Here is a 12,260-nt window from a genome sequence, read left to right on the forward strand (position 1 = left end):
TTCCATCCAAGCCTCCTCATTTTAGCACCTGCCCTGCTTTTGCACTTACTTCCCAAGTACCCGGTGTTGCTCACTCCTAAAGCTGCAGAGGTCAGTCATTCACAGCTGAGCCTGGAGTCAGAGTGGCTGGAACTGAGTCCTGGCTATAGCCTTAACTGGCTGTGACCTTGGCAGGTTACTTAGCTGCCCCATGCCTCAGTTTTCTTATTTGTGAAACAGGGATAATGATAGTACCTACATCATTAGCGTGAAAACACATTTAAAGTACTTAGAAGAGTACCTGGCATATAGTTTTTGGCTATTCCTATTATTTTGAGGGGTTCTTGGTTTAAATTCTTGGCTTTTTAAATTAGGATGTGACCAGGGCTGGGAACTCTGTTGCAGAGGGACTTTGTGTCACAGGGTTCTCCTGAGCTCCATGAAGCTGCCGTGTCAGCAGCTCCACTAGGATTTTGTCTTGCTAGCCCTCTCAAGGCTGACCATCTTGCTGTTCCCCAGATTCTGGGCAGGTGGATATGTTCAGTCTATTCTATCCTATGCTTGGAATGTGTCCAGAAATTTTGTTTTCAGTTTGGAATTACAGAATTGCACAGTGGCTGAGCGGTCAGAAGGCCTTGTTTAGGTGGGAATCAACTGAGTGTCACTGCCATCACCTGGGAGCCACCCATACCTACTGAGTCAGGAACCCTGGGGTGGTACCAGCGGTCTGTGAGTAAAGAGCCTGCTGGAGCATTTGGAAACTTGCTTAGGTTTGAGAACCACAGAACATGGAATGGCTGCTCATGGCTTGTAGTGGGAAACACAAAGTCTTGGTGGTCTCCGCCTCTCTAAGTTCTTCAGGTGGGGAAGGCCTTTCTAGAGTGTCTGCTATCTACAGACTGACGCCCCTGTGTCACTGTTACTGATTCTCATATGAAAGACAAATAGAACATATGTAAATATTGTACCAATGTAGGCTTTCTTTGCATATGAATATATAATTATGCACATAAATTAACCACATGAAAGTAAAATAATACATATAATTAATTTACATAATTATTATACCAATATAGGTTATGTGTAAGTATATATAATTATGTATATATCCTAATGCATAGCATGTTATATGATATGTATAAATTATATCACATAATGTAGCTATATTATACATAATTATATGTGCAAAAATATTTTATCAAGAAAGATAAAAATGGTAAACATTTGACAACTATAGGGAAAACTCACACAGAATCTAGCAGAAATGATCTAATTAAAAGTAGCTTAAACATTACTGTGTCTCCAGAACTGAGACTCAAGTTTAGAGCAGGCCACTAAAAATTTTTTTGTATTTAAAAGAATTTAAAATATATATTATATAATTATAAATTAATACGTTTATCTAATTATAAATTAATATATTTATTCATATATAATATTATATAAATATATACATAAATTTAGAGGCAGGCTGTCACTCTGTCACCCAAGTTAGGTTGCAGTGGGGCAATCATAGCTCACTGAAGCCTCGAACTGCAGGGCCATTTGTTGATGGAAGGTGTAGGTAAAGTTAAGCAAGTTTCAAGTGTACAGGCAGACTGCCTCCCACTGAGGTCTGGTAAATCTCAACACTTTTTATTTGGAGCCAGCCAGTCAGAAGGTAGTCAGAATGTAGTCAGAAAGTTGACATTCCTTCCACCAATCAGAAGCCACAAATTCTTGAATAACCATATTACAACTACTCAATATGAAACACCATTTGCAACTATGAAGATAGCAAATATAGCAAAAACCAAAGCTGCTGAGGTTGCAGGAAGATTAATATGCTCCTAGTGATTACTGCCAGTGGTGAAAACTGACAAAACATTTAGCAACATCAATCGAGAGTTGTAGAAACGTTCATTTCCTTGTGAATTAGCTTCAGAAATAATTCAGTGGATATACTACAAGCTGCATGCACAAAGGCTCTCTTTTATGTCAACATTTGCAGTATTGATAAGTTACAAACAACCAAGTGTCCAGTGATAACAGAGGGTCTAAGGGAATGATCATGTCTTGACACCATGGACTATTATTCAGCTGTGAAATATATTTGTGGAGATTATATTATACAACAAAAAGTCTCTAAAAGTAGGTCTTTTAGAGGGAAAATGAGGAACAGTAAATTGTTTCTACATGAAACTAGACACGCATATAGTCAAGGAACTGAAAGGAATACAGAGTCTCATTTAAATTTTTCTAAATGAAGCAATTCTTCTTCAGGAAAAACTGTAATTTATTGTTTTACAAATGACATAAGGTTCTTACATACTTCAATCCAGCAACTATTTTTGAGCACATAGTGGCCTCCTAGCTACACCGTATAGTGCAAATTCTTGCAATTCCCTCTTCTTTTTCTGAGGAATTGTCCCTTGGGATTCTCCTTTCTGAAACAAGAATTGATTTCCTAGCATTGTCTGCTTTACAGTGTTTCTGTTTTCTTCCTCTCCTCTCGTATCTCCCCTAACTAGGCCAGCGTGGGCCTGGGGATGGACTTTTCCCAAGGTTTATTTCATCCCTTTTCTATATATGAAGTAGGCAGTGACTTAAATGTTAAATATTTGAGGTAGTGGATATGTCGTCTAGCTTGATTGAAATATTCTACATTGTATTCATAAATCATAACATCTCTTTGTGGCCTGTACATGTATACAATTATAAATTATTACTTTACAGTAAAAAAGTAGGCAGTGACATGTCCATCTTTCCCCAATAATAATAAAAATACCTCATGCTGAGCCCACGTGGCTCTTGTGTTCTGCTCTCTGATAACCATGGCAACAGTGTAAGGCAGTGGTAGGCTGTGTTTTTTTTCTCCCTTCATAAGGGTGGGAACTGAGCAGTGGCAGAGCTGGAATGAGCACCCTCTTTGTGTGATTATTTTTGTGGGAGCACTGGGTCAGGCTGGCTTTGGTGTGACTCCCTGCTCTGTTGCCTGCTAGAAAGCCACCTGGCCTCTACTGGCCTCATTGTTCTCATCTGTAAAATGGGGTGATAATAGGACTGCCATCATAGGGTCATGAGGAATAACGGACCCACAGGAAGTGCTCAACTTGGTGCCAGGCCCAGTGAGCAGTAGCCTTTGAGGAACTGTGGCCCCCACCCCAACTCTCACATGTGTGTGGGGGAGTTGAAGCTGCTTGGAGGGAGGGATGATAATTTGAAACTTAGATCATTGGAACCTTAGAAATACAGAATATGGAGGGCGATGGGGGCTGGTAAGCCAGCGCTCTGACCCATCCTTGGAGCTGGCTGAGGCTCAAGGCCCTTCTCTGAGGACAGGGAGCCTGGCCCCTGCCTCCAGTTGTGAGGAGCTCTCCTTGGTGCTGAAGCATCAGGTTCCACTGTTGGGAGCCCTGTTCCAGATTATTCTTAACCACAGGTATTCCTACATCCAGTCCTGCTCTCCATTCCCGCAGCAGGGAATGGGCATGTGATCACCTGAGGGTCCCTGCAAAGAGTACGTCTGCCCCTCTGCCTGGGAACCCTTCCCTCTACTGTCAATATGAGGTGTGGCTCTTCTGTCTTCTAAACAACTCGTGCCCTCATTTGCTGTTCCCTGAATGCCCAGCCATCTCACCCTTCCCACATTGTCCTGGAGAAGCTCTCTTCTGTTTCAGCTTTCTCCCAGGATGACTCCAAACTCTGGCTTCAACAAAACTGGAACTCCTCACCCCCCAACACTGTGGTGAGGCTTGTCCTTCTCCCCACCTACACCTCAAGAGGCACTATTAGGGACCTGCTCCCATGCACCTCTTTGTGATGTGCACCCCAAGACCCCAGGCTGCAATCTTTCCAGGGCCTTGAGAGCACTGTACCTGCGTTTGATCCTCCTTCAGTGGCCATCCTATCCTTCTCCATCCCACATCCATTCCTGACTCCTGCTGGCTGTGTCCTCCAGGCCCTCCCTCCTGTGCCTTCATCCTAGAATGGACTCTGTAGCTAACAATTCACTGTCTTCCATTTCATACACAGGCAAATGGATGCCCATATCTGGGCTACCCATGGCTGGTTCATGGTGCCGTGCAACAATCCCTTGCTTATCCTGACGCATTGGCAGCACCTTTTGCCCCCGTCAGCGGCCATTCTGTACCTTCAACTGCAACTCAAATGACTTACAGAAATGAAATCATCTCACTTTTTAAGTACAGCCCTGCCTTTTATTCATGGTGAAAATCAGGTGTAACGTACAAATCAGACATAAAAGCTTTGAGCTTCCTACCATCGCCACAGACAAATTGACGTGCAGGCACACTCAGCATGCACTTCCCCTCAGCCTTCCAGTCTGCTCTGTGCCTGGGGGCTGCCTCTCCCCATGGTCCCATCACCAGGCTCCCTGGACCTCTGGCTTCCCATGGATTTGGCCAGTGGGAGGCACCAACAGGAGATAAGAGTGGGGAAAGAGACAGTCTGGGTATTTCCTCTCTCTGGCCTCCTCTCTGCAGTAACTTTTGCCCTCTGAAACTTCAGCTGCCTCTGACAGCCTCCAGTCCAAATTTCCAGCTGGGATTCTATTAGCTCCAGTGACTCAATTCCCTTTCTGTTGCTTTGGTCCTAGAAGTGGAGATGGCCTCTGAGTCTTGTGACTCAGAGGTGATATATCCCTGGTATATCACCATTCTTTGGTGCTGTGTTAACCCCACCTTTATGTCTGTTATATTAAAGTCTCTGCCTTTGAACCACTTCAGAGGGGAGGGACTCCTGTTTCCTACTTTGTACCCTGAATGGTCTGCTCATCAAGTCCTCCCTCCCTCCAGAGGATGAGATATCCCACCATCCCCACAGGGCAAGAGCTACCCACGCTCTTGACCTGTCTCCTTCCTGCATTGATTTCTCCCACTCTGCTCTGCTCCCTGCCCCTAAACACACTCCTAACTCTTCCATCCCCTGCTTTGTACTCTCTGCTCTACTGCTGGCTACTGCCCTATGTCCTACCTTTCATTTCGTTCCATCTTTTGGAAAGTATGATCTTTTCATTCATTTCTGGTCTCATTCAGCTGGCACCATCCTGTTACCTAAGTGGAAGCCTCTCCATCCCCATTGTTAAGATGTCCGGTGATGGCTGATCACCACCTGCCAAGGATGGGTCTCAGCAGGTACCTTACACAAGCTGTCTGAATAGGGGAGGTGCTGGGTCATGAACGTGGCTTTGGAGTAAGACTATTCTGTCAGTTCCTCACTGTATTAGTCCATTCTCACACTGCCATAAAGAAATACCTGAAACTGGGTAATTTATAAAGAAAAAAGGTTTAATTGGCTGACGGTTCTGCAGGCTGTATGGGAAGCATGGCTGGCGAGGCCTCAGGAAACTTACAATCATGGTGGAAGGTGAAGGGGAAGCAGGCACATCTACATGGCAGGGGCAGGATGAAGAGAAAGCCAAGGGGGAGGTGCTGCATACTTTTAAACAACCAAATCTTGTGAGAATCCTATTATGAGACAGCACTGGGGGACAGCTAAACCATTAGAAACTGCCCCCATAATCCAGTCACCTCCCATTAGGCCCCACCTCCAACACTGGGGATTACAATTCAACCTGAGATTTGGGCAGGGACACAAGTCCAAACCACATCACACACCCAGTGTGGCTCTGGCACATTTTGTAACTCCTCTGATCCTTGGTTTCTTTTCATTCAAAACAGGCTGTAAACCATCTATCTATATCTCTCTATAGCAGGCATGCATTGGTGCCTAGGGACACTCAGTCAAGGTGGTTATGACTGTCATCATTGCATTTATTAACTATCACTGGTTTTTCTCTTGAAACTCTCTTCCATGACATTCATCAAACCAGGTTTCCATATTTATCCTCCAAATTCTGACCATTTTTTTTCTTAGCTCCCATCTGGGAAGTCTGGCATTTGCAAGTTTCCACTTCCAGACTTGACTGCTCTTCAGCTCTGGCCATCTCTACGTGAAAGATCCCCAGCCCTCACACACGTTCAAAGCCCAGCCCTTGCCTTTCCCCATGACCTGCCTGTCATGGGGATGCTCCTCATCCTCATGGCTAACACTCAGCTCAACCCAATGGTCCAAGTTAGAAACGTGGGCTTTGCTTGGCATTCCTCTCTTTGGAAGAGGCTGGGCTGCAGGGTGCCATGGGCACACAGCCTTCACATCAGCTTTTTCTGGGGGTGCTCAGCTTCAGGGTGCCACCTGCTGGAGGCTGTTCCTCCCCGGGCAGCCCACACTAAGGAGGTGAATGTGGGAGAGAGTGAGGGAGTGTGTGAGAGTGAATGAGGAGCCCTGCAGGCCAGGGGATACTCTCTGTGGATGGCACTCTTTCTCCAGAACTCTCGGCAGGACCGAGGTGTGTGGGGCCTGGGTCAGGGCCCACTTCTGCCTCTGCTCCATCCTGCAGCCTCCCCTGCTTTCTGTGGAGCTTGATCTCTAATAAGCATCTTGCATTCCAAACTCTGTCTTAGCTTCTGGCTGCAGACAGCCTACCCAGCCTCGCTCTGTCTTACACGTCCTCATCACGGAGACAGATCCTTTACCTTCCCAGCTATCTTGAATCCATCCCTCTCTTTCCAGCCCTGCTGCTCTTGCTTTCATTCAAGCCCTTGTTCTTTTTAACTTGTCCTGTTTTCTTCCACTCCTCTCAACTTCCCAGAGCCACCCCAAGTCACTATCAAAGTGGTCTCCATAAAAGGCAAACCTGACTGTGTGACCTTCTCTCAAGCCCCTTGTGTCCAATTGTTCTTGCATTGTTATGAAGGAATGCCAGAGGGTAATTTATAAAGAAAAGAGGTTTAATTGGCTCATGGTTTTGCCGACTGTACAGGAAGTATGGTGCTGGCATCTGCTTGGCTTCTGGTGAGAGCCTCAATTGTGGCAGGAGGTGAAGGCGGAGCAGGAGTGTCACATAGCATGAGCAGAAGCAATAAAGAGAGTGAGAGGGGAGGTGCCACATTTTTATTTTATTTTATTTTATTTTATTTTATTTTATTTTATTTTATTTTTATTGTTTTTGAGACAAAGTCTCGCTCTTTTCGTCCAGTCTGGAATGCGATGGCGCGATCTCGGCTCACTGCAACCTCCTCCTCCCGGGTTCAAGCGATTCTCTTGCCTCAGCCCCCCGAGTAGCTGTGATTACAGGGGCCTGCCATCATGCCCGGCTAGTTTTGGTATTTTTAGTAGAGATGGGGTTTCACCTGTTGGCCAGGCTGGTCTCGAACTCCTGACCTCAGGTGATCCATCACCTCGGCCTCCCAAAGTGTTGGGATTACAGGCATGAGCCACCACACCAGGCCGCCACATTCTTTTATCCAAGCAAATCTCATGTAAGCTCAGTGAGAACTCACTTATCACCAAGGTAATGGTGCTAAGCCATTCATGAGGGATCCACCCCCATGATTCAGTCACCTCCCACCAGGCCCCACCTCCAACACTGAGGGTCACGTTTCAACATGAGATTTGGAGGGGACACACATCCAAACCTCATCACCCCTCTAAGCCTCTTTGAGTGCCCAGCCTCCTGACCTCCTCACCAACCCAACCAACCTACCAGGGATTCTGGGAAACTCTGGACTGCTCAGGCCTGGAGCCCTTGCCCACACAGTCTCCTCCTGTGAAGTCCACCTGGAGGATGCCTCCACTGGGGTCAGGGGTCACCTCCACATCCTCAGGACAAGCTCACTTCTTTGGTCAAGTTTTTGTATCTCACACATATTACAAAATTCACGTAGCCTTAACTAGGTTATAGCATTAATTTCAGATTTTCTGCCTTCCCGAAGGCAAAGCCACCTTCCCCAGGGCCCAGCTCATGGCACCTTCTCAGAAATTTGTGGATTCTCCCTCAGAGTCTCCAGAGGAACCAGCTCTGCCCACACCCCTGCTGGATCCCAGCATGACCCATTTGGACTTCTTACCTACAAACTGGAAGATAATAAATTGTGTTATTTTAAGCCATTGATTTTGTGGTCATTTGTTATGGCAGCCATAGAAAGCAAATACGTGTTTAAGCATTGATTTAAAAAAGAAAAACCACAACATACCGGAAAGGCTCTCATTGTAAACTACCCCAGACTGCCTGGCTTTGGTGAATCTCAAGGCTGACTTTAAAATGGAGTTTTTTTTCCTGCTTCCTTCCATGGCTATCAAGCAAGCCAGCAACAGAAAATTTCATTTACATTTAGCATTTTCTGTCCCAGTGGTCTCCTCTCTCATCTGTCTCTATGTTGATCAAGCAGATATGTGGGCTTTCTGGTACAGGGTCTAAAATAAACATGAGCAGCTGCCCAGAAAGGGCAAAGGGTTTTCTCATGACTAGAGTATGTGAGCTTCTGTGTGGGCTGCACAGCCTCCTTTTGATGCTGAGAGGCCTTTGGGTTTTTCTTTTTCCACCTTTCTGCTACGTTCCAAAATGTTGATACTATTTTCCAGGTAAGTGAGGTTTTACCATACTATTGTGTTCTTGGAATATTAATTTCCGTCTTTGATTATATATCTTTTCATATATAGTAAATTTATGTTGCTATTTATATTTTAAAATGACCAATTTCCCTCCACTGGCCTCATAATAAAAGAAATAAAAGTCTCCGTTGGCTAAAGGTTAAGTACATAGCTTTAGATTTTTTTTCCTCCCTGGAGCCTCAGGACGTGTACAGGTGTTCTACATGCTTTTCACAAAAAAAGAATCAAGGGCTAGGAACCTAGGTTTTGAACGTGCATTCAATGTACATTCATAATAAAAGCTGAACGACTGGCACATTCATGGTTGCTCCTTGATGTAAATGAACGGCTGAATGAAAGTTTAAGGGCACAGCTCACCTCCGAGACCCTCTTCACACTTAGACCTGACCAAGGGATCTTGAATTCCCTTGTAAAAATAGCTTTTCCTCTCCATAGCAGCTGGCCTCTTCCTCCCGGTATCTTTGTAATCCGGCTGGGTGTTTTTTCTTTTTCTTTTTCTTTTTTTTTTTCCCACACTGCCGTTGGATAAAAGATCCCGCCTTTGATTGAAATGGAATCTTCCACTATTGAGCAAGCCTTTGTTGAATGAGTCATCGGGGCGGCCGCTCATTGGCTGAGGCCGCTGGAGCCCAGGGGATTGCCTGGCACCGGCTGCAAGGCCCTGCTTCATTCACAGAAATGCTGGCTCGCTCGCTAGCCTTTTCATTCACACAAACAGCATTTCATTCACATTTTGCTGTTTTTGTCTGCATCTAATGAAGATCTCGCTTTGGGAATGATAGGGCTGTTTCGCTACAGATCTGGGGAGGACTCTGATAACCACCAAAATCATCTATGGGGTGTGCAATTGCTGTTGCTATGCAAGCCAGGGAAAGGGAACAAATGAGTGCCGTGTGGCTGTTCTGCTAGGGCTGCGGCACAGGAGGCGAGCCGTGGGGACGCGTTTCCTGTACCGGGGACGCCGCGGCTCCTCTGCGCTCTTGCGTCCTAGGAGTTGGTCTCACCCGCTCGCCCGCCATGAGTGGCGCTCATTAAACTCTGCTCCGTAGAGCAGGGTTCAAGATTCAGGACCTCACGTGCACCACATGTTCGGTCATGGGCGTGAGAGGACTCAGGGTGACCTGAGAGTGTGCTAGAGCTGAATTTATTCGCTTGCTCAGAAGTTGCGGGGAAACTGATAGTGAGTGTGTCACTGTGGAGCAGGTGATCCTAATGCATGAGGAAGCCTGGCAGAGCCCACTGAGGTCAAGAGTCAGAGGGCTTCAGTCTCGGGCAGACCTCTGGGGACAGCGAAAGCCTTGCTCTCCTAACTGAGAGGAGGAAGGCCTGTGCATTTTACTTGCAAGCCCGAGCCTGACTCCTGAAAAGAAGGCATATTTTCCTCCCTGTGGATTTGATGTGCAATAAGAACAGCTGCATTTTTTCCTTCCTGACTGCAGGGTTGCAAGCAGCAACTGAAGGAACACTGAAATGTATTTGTAGCATTTCTTAGGCGTTTTTCCAGAGCTTAAACACATTCAGCAGGAATAAAGCTTCAAATGCAGCCCCTTTTTTGGAATGGATTTCTGGAGCCTGTTGCCACTCGTGAAAGAAGCACTTTTCTTCTTTTTTGGAAGTGGATATTCAACTTAACCCTGGCTGAGAAAGACTGCTGTAAATTAGCAGGGAAGACCCCTTGATTGGCACTGTGCAGAAGTTCATATGCAGATTTTTTTTTTTTTTGAGGAACTGCATTGCCACAAAGACACTTGTCATCGCTGCTCTGTTAATTTGAAAAGAAAAAGCAAAACCCAGGAAATTGGTATTTTACGTTCACCTGGGGGTGAATATCCTTTTGGTTTTTTTCTATTTAAAAATTCCTGCTGCCTTCCAAGTCAAGATTCATCAGGATTCGCTGAAGATCTGATTCTTAAAAAGCCTTCGTCACATTTTAACGCATCGCTGTTAGACACTTTTACAGGCTCACACAGATGGGCTGAGCAGGGACGAGCAAAACCTAACAGAATAATGGGTTTCAGAAAGTTCATTTGACGATTTGAAGGAACTGGATTGGATTTACCTTTGGCACAAATGCAGATTGCGGGGGATGGGAAGGTGAAAAATCAAAGGTTGGAAGGAAATATCTGGGAAGGTAGAAAAAGGAAATTTGAGAATTGATTGGCTCTAGTGTGCTGTCAGCGGGTGGATGTCGTGTTTTTCTTCTTTTTTTCCTTTTTTTTTTTTCTGCTACAGGAAGTGATTTGCAGTGCTCACCGAGCCTTTGTTGAGAAGGGTCTCCTCTCAGAGTGAGTCATGCTTTTGCTGTGAGCAGCCCCAAGCAGCTGGGCGCTCCATCAGAGGCAACTATGACTTTTGCAAAGCAAACGTGCAACCCCAAGCAGCGGTCTCCCCGGCCGGGGCTGCGCGGCCGCTGCTGCGCTGGCTTTTAATGGTGGGAGGGCACCATCCTCTTGCTCTACTCTCGCTCTCCAGAAGGCTGTCCCGGGGCCCCCACTCTCCGTCCCGCTCCGGGGACAGTGGCTCGCCTGCTATGCGCGGCAGCCCGCGCCGGGGCCGGCACCAGCAGCGCCTGGGCGGATGCAGCGAGCCCACGGAGGGGCATGCTTCCACGCACCAAGTACAACCGCTTCAGGAATGACTCGGTGACATCGGTCGATGACCTTCTCCACAGCCTGTCGGTGAGCGGCGGCGGAGGCAAGGTTTCGGCGGCGCGCGCGACCCCGGCGGCGGCTTCCTACTTGGTGTCCGGCGAGGCGCTGCGCAAGGCGCCCGACGATGGGCCCGGCAGCCTGGGCCACCTGCTCCACAAGGTGTCCCACCTGAAACTCTCCAGCTCGGGCCTCCGCGGCCTGTCGTCGGCCGCCCGGGAGCGGGCGGGCGCGCGGCTCTCGGGCAGCTGCAGCGCGCCCAGCCTGGCCGCCCCGGACGGCAGCGCGCCCTCGGCGCCCCGCGCCCCGGCCATGAGCGCCGCCAGGAAGGGCCGGCCCGGCGACGAGCCGCTGCCCAGGCCCCCTCGGGGGGCGCCGCACGCCAGCGACCAGGTGCTGGGGCCCGGAGTCACCTACGTGGTTAAGGTGGGTGCGGACGCGGGCCGCCCTGGGGGTTGGGGATTCTGGGGCCAGGGTGGGAGCCAGTTCAGGGCAGACTCCTTCATTCCCTGAAGCCCAGGGTGCGGGGCGCACCCGCGACTGTCACGTTAGAGGCAAGCAAATGCGCACTCCTTAGCAATCAGCTCACTTGAGAGCGGTGAGGAGGGAACTACAAATGCGCTTTTCCCTCATCCATTGGGAAAAGGTTTACCACTCGGGTGACCCGCTCCGTCCCGGTTTTCCCTAGGCTCCACTTTTTTGGCACGCCTTTGCCACCTGGCTTACCAGATGTCTGGCCCGTGTCATGGGCGCCCAACCCTGGGCAGTGGGGGTCCGGCCTGCCTAGTATCTAGGAAACGCGCTGGGGAGACCTGGGCAGCCCCCGGGAGGAGAGATGCACGGAGTGGCGGCCCTACTCCTGCTGTGTCTTCCCCGGCGGGAGGGTGGGCATCTTGTTGCCCCCCGCAGCAAGAATTCCCAGCTCCTTGCAGAGCAGGCCAAATGCTGTGCTGCTTTCTCTTCGACGGGCTTTACTTTCTCACTCAGGCCAGGTTTTCTTGGGGTTTGTCTTTCATTCCCTAAGGAAAGGTTCTGGTTTACAGCAGCGGAATGAGAATTCTGGGACTATTTTTCTGGTGACTGTAGTCTTCCATTTAAATGTGCTAAAAGGGAACTAGGGCGCTGCGCTTGGAGCCACAGGCTGGAAAGGAGTTTTTTCCTCCAACACAAAGATGATAA

General features: G+C 48.0%; 1 protein-coding gene across 3 annotated transcripts in view; it reads left to right on the top strand.

Annotated features, from left to right (window-relative positions):
* The first annotated feature begins 9,039 nt into the window (after positions 1-9,039).
* Positions 9,040-12,260, top strand: part of SHC3 (SHC adaptor protein 3) — a 171,658-nt gene continuing 168,437 nt past the window's right edge. For all 3 annotated transcript variants that reach the window (XM_030807514.1, XM_030807546.1, XM_003281557.4), the window contains exon 1: positions 9,040-11,507. In XM_030807514.1, coding sequence (XP_030663374.1) covers positions 11,034-11,507 — 474 coding nt within the window. In that variant the 5' untranslated portion in view covers positions 9,040-11,033. The remainder of the gene's footprint in view (positions 11,508-12,260) is intronic.

The sequence above is a fragment of the Nomascus leucogenys genome, chromosome 1a (assembly GCF_006542625.1).
Source record: "Nomascus leucogenys isolate Asia chromosome 1a, Asia_NLE_v1, whole genome shotgun sequence".
Classification (NCBI taxonomy): Eukaryota; Metazoa; Chordata; class Mammalia; order Primates; family Hylobatidae; genus Nomascus; species Nomascus leucogenys.